This window comes from Gymnodraco acuticeps, unplaced genomic scaffold (assembly GCF_902827175.1).
Source record: "Gymnodraco acuticeps unplaced genomic scaffold, fGymAcu1.1, whole genome shotgun sequence".
Lineage (NCBI taxonomy): Eukaryota > Metazoa > Chordata > Actinopteri > Perciformes > Bathydraconidae > Gymnodraco > Gymnodraco acuticeps.
In genome coordinates this window covers 1,137,128-1,162,257 of record NW_022990251.1, presented here as the reverse complement: position 1 = coordinate 1,162,257, position 25,130 = coordinate 1,137,128, and the positions used below count along the sequence as shown (strand labels likewise).

At 41.6% G+C, this 25,130-nt stretch overlaps 1 protein-coding gene across 1 annotated transcript; it reads right to left on the bottom strand.

The window, feature by feature from the left end:
* Window positions 1-294: 294 nt before the first annotated feature.
* tmem102 (transmembrane protein 102) lies at window positions 295-25,071 on the bottom strand. Its single transcript, XM_034220564.1, has 6 exons — window positions 24,680-25,071; window positions 23,210-23,421; window positions 7,006-7,353; window positions 5,722-5,915; window positions 4,524-4,736; window positions 295-4,168 (listed from the first exon to the last, which is right to left on the bottom strand). Exons 2-6 carry the CDS (start codon window positions 23,409-23,411, stop codon window positions 3,569-3,571), a joined length of 1,557 nt encoding a protein of 518 aa, XP_034076455.1. The 5' UTR covers window positions 23,412-23,421; window positions 24,680-25,071; the 3' UTR covers window positions 295-3,568.
* Between the last annotated feature and the right edge of the window lie 59 nt (window positions 25,072-25,130).

Below are 25,130 nucleotides of genomic sequence, written 5' to 3'. Positions count from 1 at the left end.
TTGGTTGCTACAAGTCCAAATTAAAAGCCTCCATTAAAATGTGCAGTCAGTGTTGTGATACTTACAGCATGTGTTTGTCAGCCTGGAGCATCCTCTAACTGTGAGAGGGCAGAAATGTCTCGGTAGAAACAGTCTTAGAGCGCCCTCTGTTGGACTTAATGTGTGTTGCAGGTTAAGTAAGGCACTATACAATTATATACAGAGTATATAAAGGGGTCTTCTTCCAATCATCCCCTCTCATTGAATATATTGAATATAAATAAATCATGCAAAATGATTTACTCCCACACCATGTGATTTGAAATGTAGTGATTTATTCCATGCTAAAGCTTGATCAATATAAACCCCCAGAAAGAAACAGTAATAAATACAGCATATCATGATAGAGAAAATAATTTGCACTTATTAAAAAAGAAAAGACCTCAAGTAATAACAGAGATATGACATTTCTCAAAGTGTGGAGTGATTCAGAACAGAATCTTATTGGATCGGAGTGTATCGGTGCAGATAGCGGTGAGCCTCCAGGGGGGAACAGATTGGAGATATGTTGGATATATTCATCGTATTCAGTCAGTTATTTATGCGCAGAATCTGAAAAATAATCATCAGTGGTTTCAGCACGGAAAACAGATGTTTGGGAGTGTCATCATGCAACCCCTGGACAGCAGATACCCTTTCACTATTACAGTTGGAATTAGAGTAGAAGGATTGATTGCATATCTAAAAACTGACACCGTACATTTTAATATTGTGATTCTTTCCAGTGTTTAGTAATCTCTAACTAGGCCCAATAAGGTACAAAGTGAGACTCAGTCGAACATAACAGGCAATGAGAAGGTACCTTTTACATTTCCGATAAATAAATAACTGCTGCATTTCTTCTGTCTTAAAGTTATTTGATATTTGAGCCTGTCTCGGAAAAAGTGCTGAAAGCTCTAACGGACACACACATTCTACAACGTCTCAACAACACGCTTTGGTTTTCAATTCATACACATCAGAACAGATGGATGCAGTACAAAAAAAAAATCATTCAGTAGTAAGCACATGAGATTTTAGAGCAGATGTTCTAATAGAAAACTCAGAAATATTCACACCAGCAGCTTTAAATGAATTAACCATCACCACGTTGACATTTCAAATAAACTGTAACCAATCATGTGCATGTAGCTTTTCAATCTTGCCTTTGCACAAGTATAGCAGCAAGTTTGTCTCAAATGACTTACATTAAGACACAACAAATTGACATTAATGCTCGTCTGGTTATTATTATGTCTCCACTGCACCATTAACTAGCTTTATAACTCCTACTCAAATTGGTGTAAAGAGTGTAAACATAAGATTAGAAGACTTTTTTCTGCTCTAGATCTTAAAAGAAATAAAGAAGCCAACCCTATGAGGAGATATGTGGGTGTTAGGAGGGAGGAAGAGGAGCAAAAAGAGAAAGCAGAATACAGGAGAAAGAGGCAGCTGTCCAGGCCCCGCAAGGCCTGTCTTCCGTCCTCAAAGGAGCAGAGATAGGCCTGTCCTCCCCCCGTCCCCCTGTGGATGATACCCGTCTGCTGAGCAACGATAGGGCGCAGCGACTAACACGCACCCACTGAGGGTGAAATTCAGCGGGCAGCATCTGGGTGTTTGTCTGCGTCCTGCTGTGCGCCTCGTCTCTGGGTGCGCGCACACACACACACACACACACACACACACACACACAAAACTCATTAAAAAAGTCCAACCATGCAGAGGACAATTATCAGAATCACTCAGGTTGGAACTAGTTTCCAAAATCGAGACAAACAAAACTTCAACGGAAAGTTAATAGATGAAGATGTGCCGGGCCGTTTTGAAAGTGAAGTACCTTGAATTAGTCGTGATAAATCACCAAAGTCCTGATTCTAGACCTGTGTTTTTGCCTAGTACACTCATAATTAGATTCCTCGTATCTCAATATATATTTTCTAGATCCCTTATAAAGGGCCTACCTTAACACTCCAAACACAAAAGACCAAAATGTCCGCTCAGGTAGGGGAACAGAACTTGAAAAAGCGCCAAGGGTTTCACGTATAATGTAACAACCCTTACATCTTAGTACAATACAAGATAGACATTGTATTATAATATAATTAGCAAGTTTAATACATTTTACATTCCCATCCTTTTCAGTGTCAACCATTTTCCGAGGCCTGGTCACGGCAGAAGGTAGAACAGCAAAGTACGTTTTCATTATTGGTTACTTTTGTTTGTGTAAAATGTCACGGAGCCCATAGTGGTGTCTTCAAATGACTTGTTTAGCTAATCAACAATCTGAAACACAAATACAGTCAATTGACCATCATTGAGAAAGGAGAATAAAAGAACATTTGGCAAGGGGTTATTTGCCATTTTGCTCTTTTCATCAAAACAGTAAATAATCAATAAATGTCAAACCTCTGGGAGTGATTATTCACAGATAGCTAACCCAGCTTATTTCCACTTGCTCTGTGCCTTGTTCTCAAGATCTGAAATTGTTTTAATCAATAAAGGATTCCAATAAAGAAGGGGAAAAACAAGTTAGATAACATTCAAGAGACGTATTTGCACCAACGACACCTGTTGTATAACTGTCATTAATCCCTGTTTTAAACTTATTATCAAGTCCAACTTCTGCACTGATTCCATTGGAATGATTGATTTTTGCCAGTGTTGCGTTGTAGCTGCTGTAGTGACCAGACCTTCAGAAGGAGAAAAGGTTGATTAACATTCTGATCATGACTCATCAAAATAAGATGTACATTTCTCTTTGCAAAACCGCACAAACGCAGCTCTTTGGTACATTCCACTACCCAATGAAATGTAAGGGGCATTGAAACATAGATTAAGACCTTAAATGAATCATATACATACAAAAATGACTGAATACCTGAGAAAGATACATTTTTAAATGAAAAAGATGCCATAAATGGTGGCTTGGGGGTGGAAAGATAAGTGGGCTAAAATGTAGTCGACAGAGAAAAGAGACTCTCCTCACAACATTACATTCAGTTACATCAGCCACACCTTGTTTTCCAGCCATTGCTGATCTAAAACAAACGGGAGGGAGGAACGCAGCAATCAAGGAGCTTTTCTCTCCATCTTAAGAAGTCATATGTGAAAACCCTTAGGCGTACGCGCGTGCACACACACACACACACACACACACACACACACACACACACACACACACACACACACACACACACACACACACACACACACACACACACACACACACACACACACACACACACACACACACACACACACACAACACACTTTTTTGACTAAAGCCAGCCATTGTCTTTGTAGCACCAGCTGATGAGTCTCGTTAAGGCCAGCTCGTTAGGAGAGGACCGTCTCCGTGGCAACAGCTTGGTGACATCATGTCTGTCGTGAAGTCAGTAGTAGGACATTTGTTTTTGGTTTAAAGAGTCAGCAGCAAGGCGTTGTTGAGGAGTGTGTTCAGTTCCATGCCTGATTTGTATTCCTCTCACCCTTTGACGTAATTTTCAGGCCGTGTTTGTTAGCTAAACACATTCCCACACGTCGAAACATGTCAGTAAAACTTGTCATCGATGCGGAAGTGCGGCCTGGTGACATCATCGGGGTTGAGAAAGACCGATATGGATTTCCCAGGGTTCTCAGTGACCAGCTGCTGCAGTCGCTGCGCCAGCTTGTCCTCCGACGGGGAGATGATGCCGTTGGCTGGGTTGTGCCCGGGGGACCCGTGGCCGTTGGTGCTAGCTGTTAGCTCCTTCTTCAGCTGCCCCGCCTGCTGGGCCTGATGCAGGGCCGCCCGCAGGTGCTCGCTGGGATCCGATCTCAGGTGGGCGAGTTTCCTGGCGACGAGCAGCGCCTGGCTGTCTGTGAGGTGCTCCAGCATGTTGCACTGGGGCAGGAAGTAGTTTGGGCAATTTTTACCCAGGATGCAATGAGCGAGGTCATCAAGGAGACCTAGGATGAGGCGGCCGGCGGTGTCGGGGTCAGAGCACGACAGGTAGGAGGCAGGAAGTCGGTCGCAGGCCCAGAAGAGGAGGGTACGCAGATGATAGAGGCTGAGGCCACGGCGAGGTCGGGAGAGGACACGGGACAACACAGCCTTCGCTGCTTGGAAAGCCTGGGCCATGGGGTACGGGATGCACTTCTTCAACTGAACCTGGGAATAAGAGAAATAGAGGACCAATCAATAAAGACATATGTAGACAAGACATGTGAACAGTTTGCTAATCTGACTCCAAAAAGGTGTAACAAGCTCCCAATTGATATCAGGACAACAGAAAGTCTACACATCTTCCACAAAGACAGAAAACTCTTTAGTTTCGTCTGCACCTTGCATATCAAATGTAATAAAACGTTCACATTTCTGTATGTAGTACTTTAAAAAATTGCTTTCTTTGATCATATGGGCATATCTTTGCCCAATAACTTAAAATGTAACACAAAGGCAAAGAAAGAAGACCAGATGGAAGCATATAGATGATTTAAACCTGACACATTAACAGTCCGCTCACCTCGCTACGGGAGAATGCCAGCCTCCACTCCCTGTCGGGCCGGCCACCCAGCGGGGAGCAGCAGGGAAGCAGATAGAAGCCCGATATGGCTTCCTCCTCTGTGATTTTACCATCCCAGAAGTGGTTGGCCGTCAGCCAACCTTGAGCCACGGCAGGCCAGCCCCGGAACGACACCACAGGCAGGAGGTCGTACAGCACCCGGCTCGATCCCGCCTGCAGGGAGGGAGGGAGGGGGGACATAACTTTAACAAGAAAACTCCGGGGAACCTTAAAGATCTCCTATCATGCTATTTTTAGGCATATATTATGGGTCTCAGATATATAAAAACCATGTCTATCATGTGTTATGCTCAAAATACCAAGCAGATCATATATTTTAGACATCTCTCATATCCCTCTATTTCAGCCCTGTTAGAGAACTGCTGATTCTGGGTCCTTAGCTTTAAAAAAAAAAAGAAAAAAAAAAAGAGGAGCTGGTGCCTGCTCAGAATTCTACCGAGATACAGCTAAATGCTGCCGTGATTAAACGCCATATCATGTTCCAAACCACATCAAGGATTATTTCTGAAGCAGTTGGGAGCTCAAATGCTTTTTCTCTTGCGGGTTTACCACAAGGTGAATTCCTTTTTTCATTTCCTGCTTTTCTACACATACTCTCTCCAGTACAGGTTAGCTCTGAGTGTTAGCGATGCTTGCTAATGTAAATGTATTATCTTTTCAATTTACACACGGCATCTATTGCACGTCTGTCCGTCCTGGGAGAGGGATCCCTCCTCTGTTGCTCTCCCTGAGGTTTCTCCCATTTTCCCTTTAAACTGTGGGTTTTCTCTGGAAGTTTTTCCTTGTACGATGTGAGGGTCTAAGGACAGAGGGTGTCGTATTGTCATACTGATATTCTGTACAAACTGTGAAGTCCACTGAGACAAATGTAACATTTGTGATATTGGGCTATATAAATAAACATTGATTGATTGATAGGGCCGTGGGTGTAAAGGCAGCCCACATTTCCGATATTACGTTATATCGGACGCAAATCTGGATCAGCTCCGTTGTACCCCCGTTTTTAGAGATTTGGGTACGGAGGAAAAGAGAGAGGGTTTTGTTCCCTGACACACCGGGGACACATATTTATGTATAAAGGACCTTTAAAGCATTCCATATAGATAACAAGTTTTTTCAGTATTTCTTCAATCTGTACCTGGAGGATGATAGTGGTGAGGGGGCCATTCCTCTCCAGTCGGTCCGGGGTGGGAATGCCTCTCTGGGGGCTGCGCCTCAGCTCGTCCACAGCCTCGCTCACCACCCCCCAGAACCAGTCTGTCACCAGGGAGGGGGAGAAGTAGCACCCGTCCAGAGACTGAGGGGAGTCCAGAGAAGGGATGGAACCTTTACCTGAGCAAGGGAGAGAGGGAAGGGTCTAAATGCTGGGGCCCTCCATACGGACACAACAGTTTCTGGTTCTAGCTCATCAAACAAAACATGCAAACGGAATCTAGTTTAAATATTTTGGTACCTGTTAGATGCAGTATACAGTCAAAAGCAAACAATGTGCCAGTGCTTTGCTGCAAATAATATAAATCAAATTTAAATTCTTGCCCTTTTTTTAACCTTTCAGTAGCATTTTGCTGGGATGCATGTCAATGCTGTTAACTTATCAAGCTAATCCCCCCCTGCCACCTGAAGTACTGTTACATAATACCCCGTGGGAAATGTTATGATACGACCAAGAAATATTGCAAATGTGTTTTCCAAACGGCTGCGAATTAAAGCGATCCATTTCAATAACGTCATTACTTTTTCCCATCTTGGAAGTCTCCCACTGGCGAGCGGTGTGGCAGATTGATGTCGAGGCGTAATAAGGTAGCTTGAACTTTCGATTGTGCGGCTATACTCATAAATGTTGCAGCGTGGGGAGGCGTTTCTCGTCTAACATATCTGAGGAGTTATATAAGAACGGGCAAAAGTGCATCATGCATCAAATTACCATGGGGGGAAACACGGAAAAAATGAAATTGGCTCCCTTTCGTTTAAGGTGCTACTTTGTACTTCTACTCCACTACAATTCAGAGGTAAATACTGTACTTTCACTCCATTACATTTATTTAATACCTTTACTTACTTTGCACATTTGGATTAATGATGTGAAATATAATCAAGTGTTAAATCAGACTTTAGTTCCACCTGGAGTAAATTCACAAGCTACCCTGCAGTATACAAAGTCATTAAAACTAGCTTCACTTTTACCAGCTTTGAGAACACTTTCATGATCAATAATTATAAAACATATAATATATATTATTCTACACAATGACTACTTTTGGTACTTTAAGTATATTATGATGCTTATATTTTTGTACTTGTACTTGAGTAACATTTTGATTGCAAGACTTTTACTTGTAACAGAGTATTTCCTACACTGGTACTTCTTCCACCTCTGCTTATATCTTTCTACCCATCCTCCCTTCACTCCCATCCTACTTACACATATCCCCCTCCTCTTCCTCCTCCTCCTCGTCCTCCTCAGCGGGGAGTCCATTCTCCTCCTGGCAGCAGATGCTCCAGCGGGACATGACGTTGGAGTCGCAGAGGCGGAGGCTGAGCCAGGAGTGGCAAGGGGGGGAGTGCCTCATGTCCAGCGTGACGGGCTGGTTGCGGTCGTGGAGCTTGAGGGCGGGCACCAGCAGGGTGAAGTCCAGGTCAAAGTCGGCCCCTTTGGCGTAGTCCCCAAGATCCTCTGGGTTGAGGTCCAAGACTCCCTCTCGGGCCCCACCTGACAGCAGGAGGTACTCGTTGGCCACCGGGAGGCGCTGGTCCACTTTTTGGACTAATCCTAAAGGGTTGCAGGTGAAGAAAAAAACTAAATCACACTCAGCACAATTAATATTCAGTCGTCGGTATGTTTCGAGATGCGTTTCCGCTAGGGATGTTAAGATTCACCGATTCGCATCGGTGCACCGGCATAAACGTTCAAGATGCGAGTGCACCGGTTGAAAGAGTGCACATCGGCTACAGTTTGGGTGGAACTCGCGATGCATCGATTGTAGCGTCTTTGCATCGGTAAAAAAACGATTCATTCATATAAAATCCTCTCAACCTGTCAGCACTCAGCAGAGACGATATTTGATCTTTGCTTCGCCACTACAGCGGCCGAGAGTCTCAGTTATCAACACACATGGAAGTCGAGGAGAAAGAGAAACACAGCACACCGAAAAATACCTACAAATCAAATGTTTGGCAACACTTCGGATTTTTCAAGAAAGACGGACAACTTGAAAAATCGCTCGCAAATTGTAAACGATGCCGTGCCGCTTTAAAGTACACAAGTAGTACGAGGAACTTAGCGACGCACATAAAGAGGCGACATGGGGTCTGCGGCTGAAAAGAAAAACCTGAAAGTTAGACATACGAGTTAAATCACTTAATATGAGTTAAACACAGTGGTGTTTAGTGTACAGCAGACTGTGACTGCCAATAATAGTTTAAATGTCTTCCTTACTGTAAGCAGTTATGAAATACCTGTTTGTGAAATTTTATTTGTATTTTTTATTGTTTATATAGAAACCACTGCTTTCTGCTCACTGGTGAGTTAGCCTATGGATGAGTGTTAAGCACATCAGGCTGGCAGCTGTATGGGCATTGCACTATGGTAGTTGTTATTTGCACATTGTTAATCATGGGCAATGCATCCTTAAATTGTTTAACTGTGAGGTGTTATAAAATTGTACTTTACTCTGGAGACCGGTCAAGATTTAGTCGACTAAAAGTCTGAGCATTTTAGTCTTATTTTAGTCAAAGAAAACTAATTATTTTAGTCTACTTTTTGTCAATGAAAACTGTTGAGTCTTTTTTAGTCATCAGATTATATAGAACATTTCAGTCAAACTAGTCAGCCAAAACCAATAATTTGTCATTTTAGTCAAACGTATTTCACAATAAGATTATATCTTGTCCTTGTTTGATGAAAAGCAGGTTGAATGATTAAGAAAGCAGCTTTGCAGAGAGTATCTGATCAGGTTTGTGGTGTTTTTACCAGCTGTGCTTCCCTTCTGATAAAACAATGCATTCGCTTTTTTTCTCCGCCTCATTGTAGCGAAAATGGGCCCAAATATCACATCGTTTCTTTCTCCCAAGCAGTGGTGGCTTTAGACTTTTTCGTTGTCAGTAATTTTGACGGACAGGATCGTAACATTTCCGTCATAATCCATTATTATCCGTCGAGTGCACAATTTATCACTCACTCGCGCTGACGGGGGGGTATTCGGTTAACGTGAGTGCGACCACTGCTCCCAAGCCCTGTTGCCATTTCATTTTCTGTTAAATAAGGTTAGTTAGACCATGAGTTAGACCCGAGTCTTCCTGACAGTTCAGTGTGCCGCTGCCCGGTGTAATTCAAATCTACCGCCGCGCGCACCGCAGACACACAGCTGCTGCCCAGCCGCAGCGCCGGAAATGGAACTGCTGGGAGAAAAACTGACTATCAGAGATGTAACGTTATCTTTAATAATATTTCGTCTCCTCATTTTTCGTCAACGAAAGTAAAGAGAGATTTTGGCATAGTTTTTATTTAGTAAACTACATTTTCGGCTCGTCACTTTTCGTCAACGATATTGCATGATGATTTCGTTACAGTTATTGTTTACTACCGTCGGTGCCGTCTCGTCATCGTCTCATTTTCGTCAAGGAAAAAAAGGTCGTTGACGAACATATTTCGTCATAGTTTTAGTCAACGAAATTAACACTACTGGAGACAGAGAACACTACTACACTTGTGAAAAGGCCAGTTTGTGAAAGGTCCAAGTGTTTGTTTTGTTTAAGGTAAAAAAGAAACAGCATAATGGGATGTGCAGTACTAGTAGAGAGAACCAAATATGTAAATCACTTTTTTGTTAATGTGTGATTTGCTGCATATAAGGAATAAAACAAAAATCCTCTGTCGTACTATATTGAATTGTATCATTATTTTGCATCGTGTTGAATCGCATCGTATCGCCCTGTATCGCATAATGTTGAATCAAATCGTATCGAACTGTATCGCAACAGGGGTGAATCGTATCGCATCGCCTGGTGTTTCAAAGGTATCGTTAATGTATCGTATCGTTGGCAGCGTATCGAGATGTGCATCGTATCGGCCTCAGTGATGGAGATGCACATCCCTAGTTTCCGCCAATGGGTTTTTTCTCTTCCACTCATATTAAAATGCATTTCATATTCAAATGCACGGACAAGCTCGGAGCACGCACACATTTCCAGCTCGGTTTGTAATGCATATATTTATGAGTATGAGCTGCAGTAATATTGACACAAGATAGAGTGTGAAATTAACAGCCCCTCTCAGTGACTGCTGGGCGAGACATTAACGAGAACTAGCCTACATGTCCTTCATTTCAGCTCTTTGCCGACATGCATCTACACCATGATTGGTCGAGGGGTTTCCGTTTTAGATTAGCAAGAAATGGGAAAGGAGATTTCCTGTGTTCATATTGTAGCTTCTTGAGTTAGTTAAATAATTGAACTATTCATATCTTAGACTGCACTGTAACTTCTATCTTTTAATGTTTATTTTATTAGCTTTTCTTTTTAATGACTGATTTTAAATGCCATTTTCTTAATGTCTTTCATTTTTTGTTTTTCTTTTAATGTTTCTTTTACTGTTTTTAAATGCCTTTGTCTGAATGTCTTTCATTTTTGTAAAGCACCTTGAATTGCCTGGTGCTGAAAGGTGCTATATAAATAAACTTGCCTTGCCTTGACTTAGTTGTTGAGGAAGTCTGATTGGGCAAGGCATACAAGCAATGATCGTTTTACTATATACTGCTTAAAAGGTATTCCTTACTCTCCTCTCTAAACAGTTTATAGGGGAGAAACTCACCCTCCAAATCCCTTTATGGCTACTTAGCTGTGTTGTAAACTTCCCAGGCTCCGGGCCCATGGGAGCCGCAGTTCTGGAGTAAATTATATTTTTCCAGCTTAAAAGAACAACTTGATCCTGCCACTAAAACCCTGTGCTAGTTTCAAGCTAACTGCCAGCTACTGTAGGTCAAAGGAGGAGCATGGACACTTAAAAACCCGCAGCAGAGGACAGATCCTGAGCTCGAGTCCCTCCAGGGCGGTTAAGTGGCTGCAGACAGCTGAAACAGGGGCATCAGACCGGGCCTGTAGGTCATGCCTCGGGGCACAAAGCTCCCCATGATTCCTCTTATCCAATTACATGGGCACACAACCTTAGTGGCATGTTTTCATGTGGTGGCATGTGTGTGTACCTAAGCGTGTTGGACTTGAAATTGTGACTCCAGAGAAAAGGAAAATGCCACAGCTACTCAAAAAGTGGCAATTTAAAGTGTGAAGATGTTACATTTAGAAAGATATTTTAGTTTATTTTAGATTTTATATCCAACGCATGATGCTGTGACTGAGGGACATTTCAAGAGCAGCATCCCCACCCACGCATTTGTTTCCTTCAGTATATCAAAAAAGGTAGAACAGTTATTTTTTAAATGAGAATTTGAGGGAAATATTCCAGGGACTGAAACGTCAAACTCAAATGAGCTCACGAAGATCTCTCTGGTGCTTTGCTTTGAGAAGGTGCAAAATGAAAGGGCCTTATTTAAGGCGACCACTGGGGTGGAGGTCGAAGAAAAAAAAAAAAGTATGTATCTTTGGATTTTCAAATGTGTTAGCAGAATCTCCCTGTACGGCTCCAGTCATCTCCTGACTAACTAGACTTTCAATCTCAGTCTTTCCTAAAATTCCCCAACCTGAACTATCTGAAGACATCTCCGAAAGCTCCATTATTAAATATAGACTGCAGGAATGAGTCCTAAAACTCTGAGAATGAGTTATCATTTTTGCAGTCATCTGGAGGTAACGGTGGGTTACGTATTAGCACAGGCGGAGCCATTTTCTGGACTCTATGGGTACTACTCTCATCAATGATACACGAGCGTTCACACACTGAAGTTGTATAAACGTAGCCGGCCAATCAGGGGGCGAGCCTACCTGAATGCACGCGCAGCTCACAGTATATAAAGGCGGCTACGCCTCCTGACTGTCAGTACTCCGGTGAGAAAGCGCCGTTTTAATAATTGCCGTGTGTGTTCAGCGCTCTGCTTCCACTCCCTGCACTGCAGCCGTGCCTGCAGTCCCGCCCCTCTCAAGCAAGCTCTAATGGCGCATTTCCACTACACGGCCTCGCTCGGTGGTTAGGCCTCGTTAGGACTGGCTCACTTTATGGCGCATTTCCATTACAGTTTAGGAACTGGGGTAGTATCTATAGTAACGCAGTGTAGGCGGAGCCGTGACGTCATCTTCAATGAGAGCCCCAGAAAAACAACACAGCCGTTAGCTGTTAGCACTCACAGCTCACAGCTCCTCATATCTGTTCAGAAACTTGACAAAAGTTAAACAAGTACAAACCACAGACTGTCTGTGTCATGGCGAATACAGTCGCTGGTTTATTTATGTCTGTATAGGCCGTTGTTGTGAGTGTGGACGGTCGGAGCATTTACAACGTTAGCTTAGCCAATCTCCATTTAGAAAACACGCATTTTAAAAGGTTTTACGCCTGCCGTCTGTCTGCAGACTTGTCAAAGCATTAATTCATGGTTTTTACTAACCGGTATCAGTATGTTGTTACTTCGGCATCATTTTGAAACGTGTATTACAATTAAATCACGGTAAAATATGTTCATTTTGTTGTAGTTGTAGCCTCCATTAGCCCCCGCCCCCCAAAAACTCGGTAATTTTCAAATATGTGCGTTTTTCATGCATTTTAAGCACATTTTTGCAAACTCCTCCTAGGGAAATGTTCGAAAAAATTCCAATCCAGGACAAGTTAAGCGCATATCCAATGTCATGCTACATTGAGAAGGAACAGTCCTTCGCTCAAACGGGGAGCTCGTAGGCTAACGGAGAATGTACAATTTTTGACCATTTATGTCAGGTAACCTACTGACACCTACCTGTCTGCCTGCCACATCAACTCTCTCACACACACACCTGGGAGTCTGGGACGCGAAATTTGAGAAATGACAAACGGCTCATTTCCGAGGACTCGCGCGCGTCTGCTTGACGCCGGGACGACCGGCTGCCCTCCCCGACAGGCGCACGGACGCGAGGGCCCGCTCATCACTGCGCGCACATGTGCGACCGCAGTTTTAATTATTTATATTACTGTACATGTTAATAAAATATAAAAAAAATTATATTTTATAAAACAAAAAAGTTGTTTATGATGCTTAATTTTATTTAATACGAATTATTGTCATTTATTTTGTTTATTATTCTCATTGTTTAAAAGTTTGTGTTATGGTTCTGGTGTGAAATAAAGCACAATAATTACATTTAAGACTTTCTCTTTTTTTAAGAAAAGTATCGAAAAAGAATCGGAATCGCAATTCTTGACTTGGTATCGGTATCGAAACCAAAATGTTGGTATCGTGACAACACTAGTATATATAGCACCAAATTGCAACTTATCTATATCTACTTTTTCACATTGAACATGTGCTCTTTTATTAAATAAACTAAACGCTTTCATTTTAAGTTGTGAGTTTAGTGTTTTTGACCCTAAGAAACACTGATGCATTAATCAATAACAATAATCCACAGCTCCTCTCTCTGCTCCAGAGGATTTAAAAAAAAATATCCCTTTTAATAAGCAGGTAGTCATATCATTAGCTAGAACTAGCTGGATCTGATCGATATGGACATAAACGCGAGTAAAGTCTAATCTGAAGAGAGAGAGATCAGCTGCTGCTGACGAGTCGACACGCAGCTCTGCATGATCACATGTAGCGGTGAGCGGACAAAACACACACTTCAGGTTAGAATAGCACACGTAGCTATTTTAATTACCTCTCAAACTACCGTAACTAGTTATAGATATGTTTAGTTTTACTGTCGGGTCACTCATTACTGATCCGCGAGCTGCATGACGGGCTGTCAGGAGAGGGAGAGTGCGCTCTGTGTATTATTCCCGTGTTATTGTAAATTACTGTACACTTTTGAATAATGTAGTTAATCTACTATAGTTAGTTTGTTTAATATCGAATCATATCAATTTGTTTTAAAGCTTAATAAATAACAAAGAAGACCTTTGACCAGCACTTTTCAAATTTTGTCCGGAAGATTTCAACTTTAACGGACATGTTGACCGGCGAAAAAATATTCTAACGGGAACTCTGAGCTATAACATATATGCAATCTTATCTAATCTAGCAGGTTAAGACATTTTTTATTGAATACTGTACATATATCCTGCCTGGCCGAAGTTCTTCAAGTGATGTCTGAACTAGGATTAAAATTAAAAAAGTGTGCACTCCTCTCTGATATTGATTGGTGAAGAGTCCCACTTCCCCGTTTTTACTTATTAAACAGGTCTGAATGCACTGTCATGTGATGGCAAAAACACAGCATTACAGATTGCTGTAACATCATTTGGTGTGATGTCTAAGGTAATCACAGTAGAGTTGTGTGATGGCAAAAAGTGCTTCATACTTAACTCACACTAAATCTGAGGTGAGTGTTTGTGCATTAGATTTGCAAAACAAATTATGAGCGATCAATTTGAAGTCTCTTCGGGAAGAGGGGAGGGGAGTAACACTTTATGGGCAGATCAAAGCCAGGAAGAGTGAGGAAAAGAGCGTGTTGGAAGGGGGAAAGAATCAGACACCAGCCAAAGGGCAACAAGTTTGAAGCTGCGGCTCCTCTGATTTGTTTGGTTTTATCTGTCACTGATAAATTGGGGAAAAAAGAAAGAAAGAGCTTATTATCTCTCCGGCAAGGGCTCCAGTTAGAGAGGAAAAACTGTATCAATTAGTGAGGCTTCTTTAATCTGAAACACTGGCTGCCAGAAGTTTGAGGTTGTTCCAAGGAACACAATCTGCTTTTTTAATCCAAACTCTCAAACCGACAGTGCTTTACTGGGCATCCGCCAGCGTACGCGTACACACGCACACGCGTGTACACACACACACGTGGATGCACACACTCCATCATATATGCCTGTAGACTCACAGTCTGAGAATAGAGCTGGAATGGAGACAGTCGAGGCCGGTTTCACAGCCACGGATTAAACGTAATCCTATAAGAAATGCCTTTGAATGTAGATTTCCATTAGAGGGACGTTTTCCAATAAGAGCTATTCTCAGAATACACCCAATTTTAGGTCTGTGACGCACTATTTGATGGCTATTGGTTACTCAGTGTTTGGTAACAGCACAGCCTACCTACATCTATGGCAGTATATTCAAATTTCAATCCTAACACAATTTCTTAAGGGCATAAATCATGTATGCTGTAATGAAGGCACAATATTTTGTTGCTAGAGTCTCAAAATGACTTGCACCAGGAAATGAGGCTAGGAAAAAAAACTTAAATTAGCCTAAACCAACAGCACAGATCTGCAGCCGCTGCCGACCTCTGCACTGCATCTTCATTTCTGAATTTGAATTCTTACAATGAAACTAATGCAGAAATAAACTCAAGTCTAGATATCTGTATGCATATTTAGTTTGGATAAGGGTTGGTAAAAGCTATTTTGAAGAAGCAAAAAAAGGAGGACAAGAAACATTTTCTTTGAGAAAGATAAACGGGAAATCTGGTCCGAGAGCATTTATACTAAGCAGGGCCTCCTCAAAATGGGAGAAAATAATGGATTAATAGTTGCATCTGTATTTACAAGTAAAGTATAAGACCTTCTGCAAAGCACTGCAGAGAAATCCCCCTGAAGCAGAGCAGTGGCATCATGGGAAAAACGCCTTTTTTCATCACAGCCAGAATGAGAGGTTTCTGCCAAACACCTCTGGTTTGATGGACTCCAACAATAGCTCTGTAAATCTCCCTGGAAAATGGGATTTCTCTAAATAAGCTGGTGACTTATATATGCTGTTGCTGGAGGTGAGAAAGAGAGGAGCCAAAACTGGTCATGCAGGAAAAGCCAGTTATTGCTTTATTTTGCGATTTATTTTTAACGTTTATTTATCTAAAGACAGTTGACTTCTCTTACATTCACGTAGATCCATAAGTGAGGAACACCAACATGTTAAAAACTAGTTTAATATTTGTTTGATTACGTTCTGAGTTACATAAAAAGATGCATACTCATGTCTCTATGCTAAAAACAAAGCTACAACCTGCTATCGGTTAGCTTAGCTGAGCATAAAACCGGGAATACCATTAGCTTAGCTCTTTGATAAAGTAAATCTGGATAGTAAACCTCTAAAGCTCACCAATAAAAGAGCTTTATCTAGTATTTCTTTCATCAAAAGACAAGGTTTTGTTATGTTTTACGGACAAAGTAATGCTCCGAACTACTTCTTAAAAGATGCATTCTTAGGTCTCTATGCTAAAAACAAAGCTACAACTTTGTTGACTTAGCTTGGCATAAAACGAGGAAACCATTAGCCTAGCTATTTGATAAAGCAAATCTAGATAGCTCACCAAAATATGAGCTTTTTTTCATCAAAAGACAACGTTTTTTATGTTTTATGGACGAGGTTATGCACTGGACTACTTCCTGACCAGGATTAATCACAATATGGAGGACTTTGCGTCTTTTTATTAAGTTAAGCTAACTGTCCCTTGACTGTCTCCTGTATTGTCAAACAAGTCTTGAAAAGAAAGCAATATAATTCTGAAATGTTCAACAAATCCTTTGAAAATGTAAGTTGAAATTCATTACCAAAGGGCTAATGATTAAAAAGGAAGTTGTCTGAGTCTGAATGATATTCACAATTTCTGTTGCTCCTCTATGCGACCTTTCTGTTATTTCAGACAATAAAACTCAACTTCAGCTGTGGATCGTGCCATAACACTAATCTTAAAAAGCAGCCTCATCCCGAAAGGAGCATCTCAATCCGTAACAATAGACTCCCGACAAATGAAGTCTCGCCCGGATGTTATCAGTGCTTCTTGCAGCCTCACCTCGCACGCTAATAGCAGATTAATCCTGCAACTCGCTGTTTATGAATTCATATCAAGGCAGGAGATTAGCTAAAAAATAGGCCCTTTTTAGAGATGAAATGGAGAAGTTCCATTTTAATCTCACTTGGCGGGATGGGTTTAAACCACTGAGCCAGGTGTGTGTATGTGTGTGTGTGTTCAATACAAACAGTCGCTCAGCGGGATGAAAGACACACCACCTGCAGAGGGAGGATGCAGGAAGCTGTCAGGGTCTTCCAGCTCTTCACTGCTGCTTTGATGCCAGGTATACTCTCTCTGATGCCATGTCCCGCTAAATGACAGGCAATTATCGCTAAAGGAAAAACTGCAGGTGGACTTTGACATTTTAGAGCGGCCTAGTTGCTTGTGAAGCCATGCAAAACTGATTCCTTGATACACTATTAAGGAGGAGAGAAAGTCTCATATAAAGTAATGAGCCCCCATTACATTATCAGAAGCAGTCCTACTTATGTCTTATGTACTTATTACAATATACGTTTTTTTTGTTATTTTCCAGATAAAGGACAAACGGAATCAGTTACAGTTGTTTTGCCTATTAATATGGATGGCATACTGAATTGGCCTAACGGCACAAGCCCCCCCCCCTGGCTTTCAATTGAAGAGACACGTCCCAACCAGGAAACGATTTAAAATGACCACAATGAAACTTTAAAAAATACCAAATTAGAGCGAAACAACAATTGAAAGGGCCAAAACTTCCACAAAGAGACACAAAATGACTACAAAGGGACACTAAAACACAACAAAGACCAGCAAATCAATAGAAAAACCAATCTACAAAACAACCATTAGAATGATCACCAAGAGAAACAAAACCACAACAAAAAGCAGCTAAGTAAGTATAAAGTCTGGCATGATCCTATATAGCAAAAGGTGATGCATGTCTTTGTCTAATCATTTGCCCATGCCTATAAACAGCCCTTTAAACTGTTTAAAGTAGAGAATAAAACAAGCACAGAATCATGTTAAAGCTTTACTGGGTCCCCTGTTTTAATTTGAAAATCATATCTGCACGTTACAAAAAATTGTGCGTCACAAACTCTCGCTTTGTCCTTTAGTTCTCCCAGCATTTATAAAAACGTTATTTGAAGTTTTCAGAAACTTCACTATCTGATTTGAAGGAAATAGGGGAATGTCTGTTTGCCCTCTAAATCCCTTGATAAAAATAACTGAAAGTGACGAGGTGTGCTGCAAACATTCACTTTTTAATTGTTTTTTTCCCCGGCAACTCAGGCCGCCACAGCCTGCGCATACAATTATGTTATCATTTGACAGCCACAGACCCAATTATTCCTCCCCCTTTGCCTCAGGAATACTTCAAGTGTGATTACGAAAGAGGAAAAAAATCACTATGTCAGCTGTGCTTATTAAAACGAACACCACAGTAGATAATATGTCATGCGGTGTCAAAACACTGCTTAGAGAACATGCCAAATTATGTAAGTCGTATTTAATTAGATACTATGAAAGGCTTAATGGATGAGGCCATGTTCAGTCACAGGACACTCTACTGTGTTTAAATGACAGACAGTTTGATTTGTTACAGAGCATTATGTAAGAGAGGTTGCGAGCGGAGCTAAATTAACATCATCTAAATTGTGTTTTGCATTCATTTTCACTGATGTGCCAGCTGTCCGACAATTAGGCTTAATGCTGCCAAAAAATGCTGAGTCAGTGAGGAACAATGACCGTCGTTTATGGCAGGAAAGTCGCATCTCATCTGTGCTGCTTGGTGTGTGTGTGTGTGTGTGTGTGTGTGTGTGTGTGTGTGTGTGTGTGTGTGTGTGTGTGTGTGTGTGTGTGTGTGTGTGTGTGTGTGTGTGTGTGTGTGTGTGTGTGTGTGTGTGTGTGTGTGTGTGTGTGTGTGTGTGGTCACGATACCGATACCAAGTCAAGAATTGAGATTCGGATTCTTTTTCGATACTTTTCTTTTATTATTTTCATGATAAATAAAATTGTAGTTTATCTGTTAAGTGTTTTCTTACAACATGGTATTTTCTTTATACTTGAGTGTATGTGATTTCTTTGATAGTTAACTTTATATTTTATTAACATGTAATAGTAGGCAACAGTAATATAAATAATTATTGACTAAATGTACATTGCAGATGTTAGCCACATTGGTAAGTTAGCAAAAAAGATAACCATATTAGACAGTTATCATTGCCATTAATTGCCTCGGCAAACTACGAAAACGTTCATTTGTCACAAAATAAATTACACTGGTTTGACTTAGATTTGAGGGCATGGCTTGAGCATGATGTAATTATGATATCTATCACATTCGCTAACCTGTCTGGATGCCGGTCGGTGAGGTGCTTCGCGAAGTTTGATGTGTTGGCTCCCTTGGTTTGCAGGGATCTAAAACATGTCTCACAGACAGGCCTCGTGGTGTCCGTAGGCTTGCCCTCACTGTCAGAGATATAGCTCAAATACTTCCAAATGTCGCTTCTGGCATCTTTTGTGTCAACAAGCCGAGGCGCAGCGGCAGTTGCACTCCCACTTGCAGCCATGCTTCTCGTTTTCTCACATGCTCTGGCAGCTAGCGCGTGCACGAGAGAGGGGAGGGACTTGGAGCGTGCACGAGAGATGGGAGGCACTTAGAGCGTGCTTGAGAGGGGAGGCACTTAGAGCGTGCTTGAGAGGGGAGGGACTGCAGGCACGGCTGCAGTGCAGGGAGTGGAAGCAGAGCGCTGAACACACACGGCTCTTACTAAAACAGCGCTTTCTCACCGGAGTACTTTTCCCCGTCATTCTTAAAGTACCGATACTAATGAAACGGAGGAATCGTAACGTTTTTAACGGCAGGGTATCGCGGTACCTTTCAAGTATTGGTACTGTGTGTGTGTGTGTGTGTGTGTGTGTGTGTGTGTGTGTGTGTGTGTGTGTGTGTGTGTGTGTGTGTGTGTGTGTGTGTGTGTGTGTGTGTGTGGCCTTGCATTACTATACTTGTGGGGACCTAGATCTGTTTACATAGTCACGTGTGGGGACTCGCCTCCCTTATGGGGACAAAATGGAGGTCCCCATTAGGGGAATCATTAATTTTAGGGTGAAGACTTGGTTAGGTTTAGGATTAGGTTAAGGGTAAGGGTTAGGGTTAGGCATGTGTTGGTTAAGGTTAGGATAAGTCTCCAGGAAATGCATGTAAGTCAATGTAATGGTGTGTGTGTGTGTGTGTGTGTGTGTGTGTGTGTGTGGTGTGTGTGTGTGTGTGTGTGTGTGTGTGTGTGTGTGGTGTGTGTGTGTGTGTGTGTGTGTGTGTGTGTGTGTGTGTGTGTGTGTGTGTGTGTGTGTGTGTGTGTGTGTGTGTGTGTGTGTGTGTGTGTGTGTGTGTGTGTGTGAACTAATTAAACACAATATTTCATCTACTGTTGCACTGCCATGGATCTGGATTGGCTGCCTCTCAAATCCAAAATGACATTAGCAGAGAATTAGACAGCCAAAGCATCAATTGTGGGTCCTGAGCTAGAAAACCAAAACTGAGTCAGCTGGTTTCCCGAAGGAGATAGTCGCCACTCTGGTGGTTAAAATGTAACCAGGAGGGATTTCTTATTCCCCGAAATAAAATATGCATGACTTTGCTTAAAGTCTGAGCAGCCATGGAAAGGTTAGAAAGTTTGGGAGGAGATATTTAGTATCTTATAAAAGCAGCCAGTATTAAAGCCTTAACGTCTCATGGAAAAGTTGTACTCACTTGTGTGTATGGCACTGAATATAACTGAATATAACTTTTTTGTTATTAAGTTCTGCATAATGTCAGACAAATATGTAAAAAAAATGTACAGTAAGGCCTTATTTATAGAACCTACCAACCTGGATAACATTTGAGTTTAAGGAACCCTGTCCAATGGAAATGTCAGGATTTTGGACATTTGGTGTGAGAAAAGTTTGGAATTTGTATCCCTCTGTTTTGGAACAACTGTGAAATGTTATGAGCCACAACAATGCCGAAAAGATCTTGGGATTTTAGTGGGAATTATTCATTTGCAGGCTGTCATGCACCATCACTCACACACCAACGAACACGCGCAGATAGGCTTTGTTTTGTTTTTCAGTTTTTGTTACAGCTCAAGGTGAACTTTTGAATCTCCTGACTTGGAAGAAGAAGAAAAAACGGATCCCCCTTCCCTATTGAAACGCCTTCACTGAGGGCCTGTTTAGTGTGATGCACATTTATGTTTGAACAGTGCTAAGTGCGGAGAGTAGTGGAAAACAAAGGGGCTGATGTAAGAAGACAAACAGGAAGGCAAGAATGTGAGGTCACTGGAGGACAAAAGGAAGATTTGGTGCACTGCATAAAGAGAAACTCATTTCTTGTCGCAAAATATCAACAGACAAGAGGTTATTCTGTAGTCTCAGAGAGAAACATTTCAAAATCTGGACAAAAAGGAACAGAGATGACATTTCCTGAACTTAGCTGGCCAACACACTTTGACAAAAAGTTGGGTTTAGGCAAAGCAATATATCTTCTGCTTCACCGGCACTCTAGATCTATTTCTGCCTTCATCAGACTTTTTCAAAACATAGATACTGTGTCACCCCCACCTCCCCTGCCCGAAGGTTCAACAGTGTTTACCGAAAGGCACGGTAAATAAGAGTTTATTTTTAGATCAGTCACACTGTGAAGAAACTCACTGGGTGTATTTACGTTTAATATCTTTTCTCTATCCTTTTTCCTGACAGTGTACAAAGCACAGTGGCACCCATGCACACAAACTTTAACTGCCGCATGATAAAGCTCATCCAGAAGGCCGGTAACAAGGTCCCTGCATCAAAAGGATGACATTTGCTTTTCAGTGCTTCATTTAAGTGCTGCCTTTCATCCTCTGCAGAGCATTGAGATGCTCCTAATGCAGCTACCGACGCATACTAAACTTTATATTCCTAGAATCCAAAGCGTCTCCCTCTGTGGAACGCTGCAAACTTTTTTCTTCTCACAGTCAGAGCTGTCACAGTGAGCGGTGAGGCACGGGGTGTAAGAAATACCAGCAAACCATTGGTGATTATGCAGGAGAGGGAGAAAAAGGAGACTCTTAACTGAGAGTGTGAAAGTGGGAGAAGACAAAGAGGCAGCTCAACTGGCAACATGACAAATCTAAAAGACCAAAAAACTAGTTTACGCACAAATATAATCTCTGCATGTACAGTAATGGTGTTACAATAAAATAAGAGACACAGGCTACTTCATCCACTGGGAAATACATGACATACCTGTTTGATGAGGCTATTTTGAATCCTACAGGAGCTGTGTCTCAACCAATGTAATAGTACTAGTTTGACAGTGATTGTGTGTAATAATATTCCAAATACACAGTGAATGAAGTATGAAACTAGAACCAAAATGGACCAAACTTTTCAGGATGGACAGACTGATGGTGACATGAGGATGACAGCAGGGAGGGGGAGAGTGCCACCTATTGGAATAACAAAGACACTTCACTTCTGAAAAATACAATACATTAGAAACAGCTTCATGTCACACCTAGCAAAGCCATCTCTCATTGGTTCAGGGTGTGCATGTGTGGATTCTAATGGATGTGCTTGAATGCATCCCCATTGCCACTTCTTACAAATATCTAATTTTGCATTCGACACTTAAATAAAACAACCATGTGATAATCTTCAAGGGGATTAAATGGCAGATATTGCACCTTTTCACATGCGTCATTTCAACACATACTAAGAATACAGTGTTGATCGTGTTTGTCACACATGCCGTCTCACAACCTGAGTCATAAAACGTGCCTGCAAAACAGAAGCGTGTCCCATCATGTTTAAATCAGATTGTATTGCTTTTTCTCCTTTGGCTAAAATTGAATGTCACATTTCTACAGACAGAAATAAATCAAAAGCAACCATAAATAAATAAATATTCTGCTGTCCTTGTCCTTAGTCCTGTTGGTTCTTGCCCATTTCGGTCTGAGTCTGGATATTCAAAACAGATTCAACTGTCAAAAATGTTCTTGTTTGCCTTTTGAATACAAAAGGATCTTTAATGCAGTGAACTACCTCAAGAATAATATAGTTTTGTTACATTTAAGAAAGTTTAAACATTGTTAACGTTTACTTAAGTCATTTCTGCTGTTCTATGCTACTGGCCAAGAAAAGAAAACTTAGTATCACGTTAAAGCCTTGTTGTATTCATAATTTTAATAGAAATCTAAAATGTTGTGCCCTCAATGTTGTGTCAATTTAGATTTAAGTTATACATTTTAGTATCATGACAACTACGTGTTCGACATGATATGGATTTAGCCATACAATTTGTTCCATTAGATTGTATTGATGTCACATAAAATGCACTGAGTGCAAGCCCAGCTTGTTACATGTTAATGCATGTTAAATAGCCAACTGGGGAACAAGGTGTTGCTGCTGGGAATGATTACTCATTGCTCTCCCAGAACTACCCTGGGTAAATAAAGGGCCAAAAGTAGATAATTATGCTCTTTTTTTTCCTATACACACTTAAAAAATATATACCTGTGCATACTAAGAGACCGAGGGGCAAAAATAGACATCGACAGAGACAAGAGCATAATAAGGAGATTCATCTGTGACAATTAGGAGAACAGATTTTCTAAAAAACAATGTGACATATTTCTGCACGTTTATCCCAGATGGTAAGTAAAGATTGTGATTCCAACACCAAATGGTCAACAGCTAAGTAAGGAAGTAGGTGTTCCAATTATTTAGTGGTGAATGGAGAGCATTTTTTGCAGACATACCGAGCATGTTGAAGATAAAGTCCTTGGCGGTGTGGACCTCTAAGGCAGTCTGGTCTCCGAACTCTCCCTGCTCCAGTACCACCAGCTCGGACACCTGCGCTGACAACTGCTCCAGGGTGGCCCCCGACCGGAAGTCGACCTCTGACAGCTTCTTGGCGGGGGCTGGGGAGCGCGGGGCCACCGCACTCATCAGGGACTCCATGTCTACAACCCTGGAGGGTAGAGATAATATATCAGTTGTTTGGTTAGCTAGATTGGGTTTTTTTATTATCACAACAGCCCTATTTTCATTGCCAACTCAAATAAACTATGCTGTCACAGTGCCAATAACAACTTTTGGATTTGAAGCTAACTATTTAGCACCCTTGAACAAAACACAGGTCTTTGTTTGACCTGTTTTCACAATGTTCAGCTAACTGTATTTTTAGACTGATTTAGTTCTTAAGCCTTTGTGTTATTTCCATATAATGCTGGCCTTGTTTTCAAAAGCCCCATGTGAATCATGAGACTTTGAGGGGCAAGTCTGGAGAAACACATGACATCAGGGAAGAACTGAAATTACATTTTAGTGACAAACAAATATGCTGTAGCAATTACAGCTTTGATTAACATCCAGTCATTAAACCTGATGCAAATGTTTAATATTCTAACAGCCCACAAATGCACTTATAACATGATTAATAATATGTATGATTCACTTACTACATGCTTCTAACCTGATAAAATATTTTTTGTAAATAGTTCATGCCTTTAAGACGTATATTGTATCGTTCATTGTATCATAGCATGTCAAATAGTAAGAGTTGGTCGTGCTTAAGAAATGGGTAACATGTAGCCTGTTAAGGGGACAGCATATTTCTTGAAGGAATTAGCGTAAAGTGGAAAGGGCGTTACGCTTATTGAGTTATTACATGTTTAACTAGTTGTATTAAATACCGTGTCTTGTTAGTAACAAGTTACAAACTTGTAATGTAAACACAGTTCAGTGGAATGTCATGGCCTCTGCCCTACCAAACTAGGTCAATTAGCGAGCAAGCTCCTAGCCGCTAAGCTAATAGCACAGCAAATTAGCCAGCCTGCTGTCTAACATTAGCTAGCTAATTAGATCATTCGTAATAAACAGCACAATATCGTGGGCAGCGTTAGCTAGGTGCATATGACTGCTGTATAACTATATAAGCACACCATTGGACTCCCAGTAATAGGGTCGGTTTGGTACCTCGCCCAGTCAGCTAATTTCTTTTATTAGCTAAGTAGCTTTTATCAAATTAGCATGCTAGCTAACATGACAGGTGGGGATAGTGAAAATGCGAGCTCACATCCCCGTATACAAACTCACATTCACACTAAAAATATATAGCCACACACACGCTTGCACCCACATGCACTCGTTAGCTTGCGAGTAGCGGATCACAGTGCAACGATTAGCTATCAGGCTAAAGCTGCCAAGTATCGCAAACAGACACACACCCTTTACACAGTGATCCGAGGGAGTCTCTCCGCTATCTTCTATGTTTACTGTTATTGTGATTCCTGTGCTTCAATCCGCCTTCTTCAGCTGTCATTTCCAACAGGTCCCAGTCGCCACCTTCCCCCTGGCAACACCGTCCCAGAAATCATCATGGTCCTTGAGGATCCAGGGATTAGTAGTATGTGTGCCACGAACGCCCCACATTACAGGAGGACTACACACGGATTTGTGAGGTCAGGTTAAAAAATTGTGCCCGTGTCCTCGCAGATAAAATAAGGCTGTGCTGAGGTTTAGCAGTATAAGGCAGGGCGGTTTCACCAATGAACAGCCAATGTTTAGATGCATGGGAATGTGAGGAGTCCTTCCTGTTGTAAGGGGCTGCATGTGGAAGCACTGATTCTCCCCACAGTGCCCACCCACCCCTATATAATGATAATAGACCACCTGTTG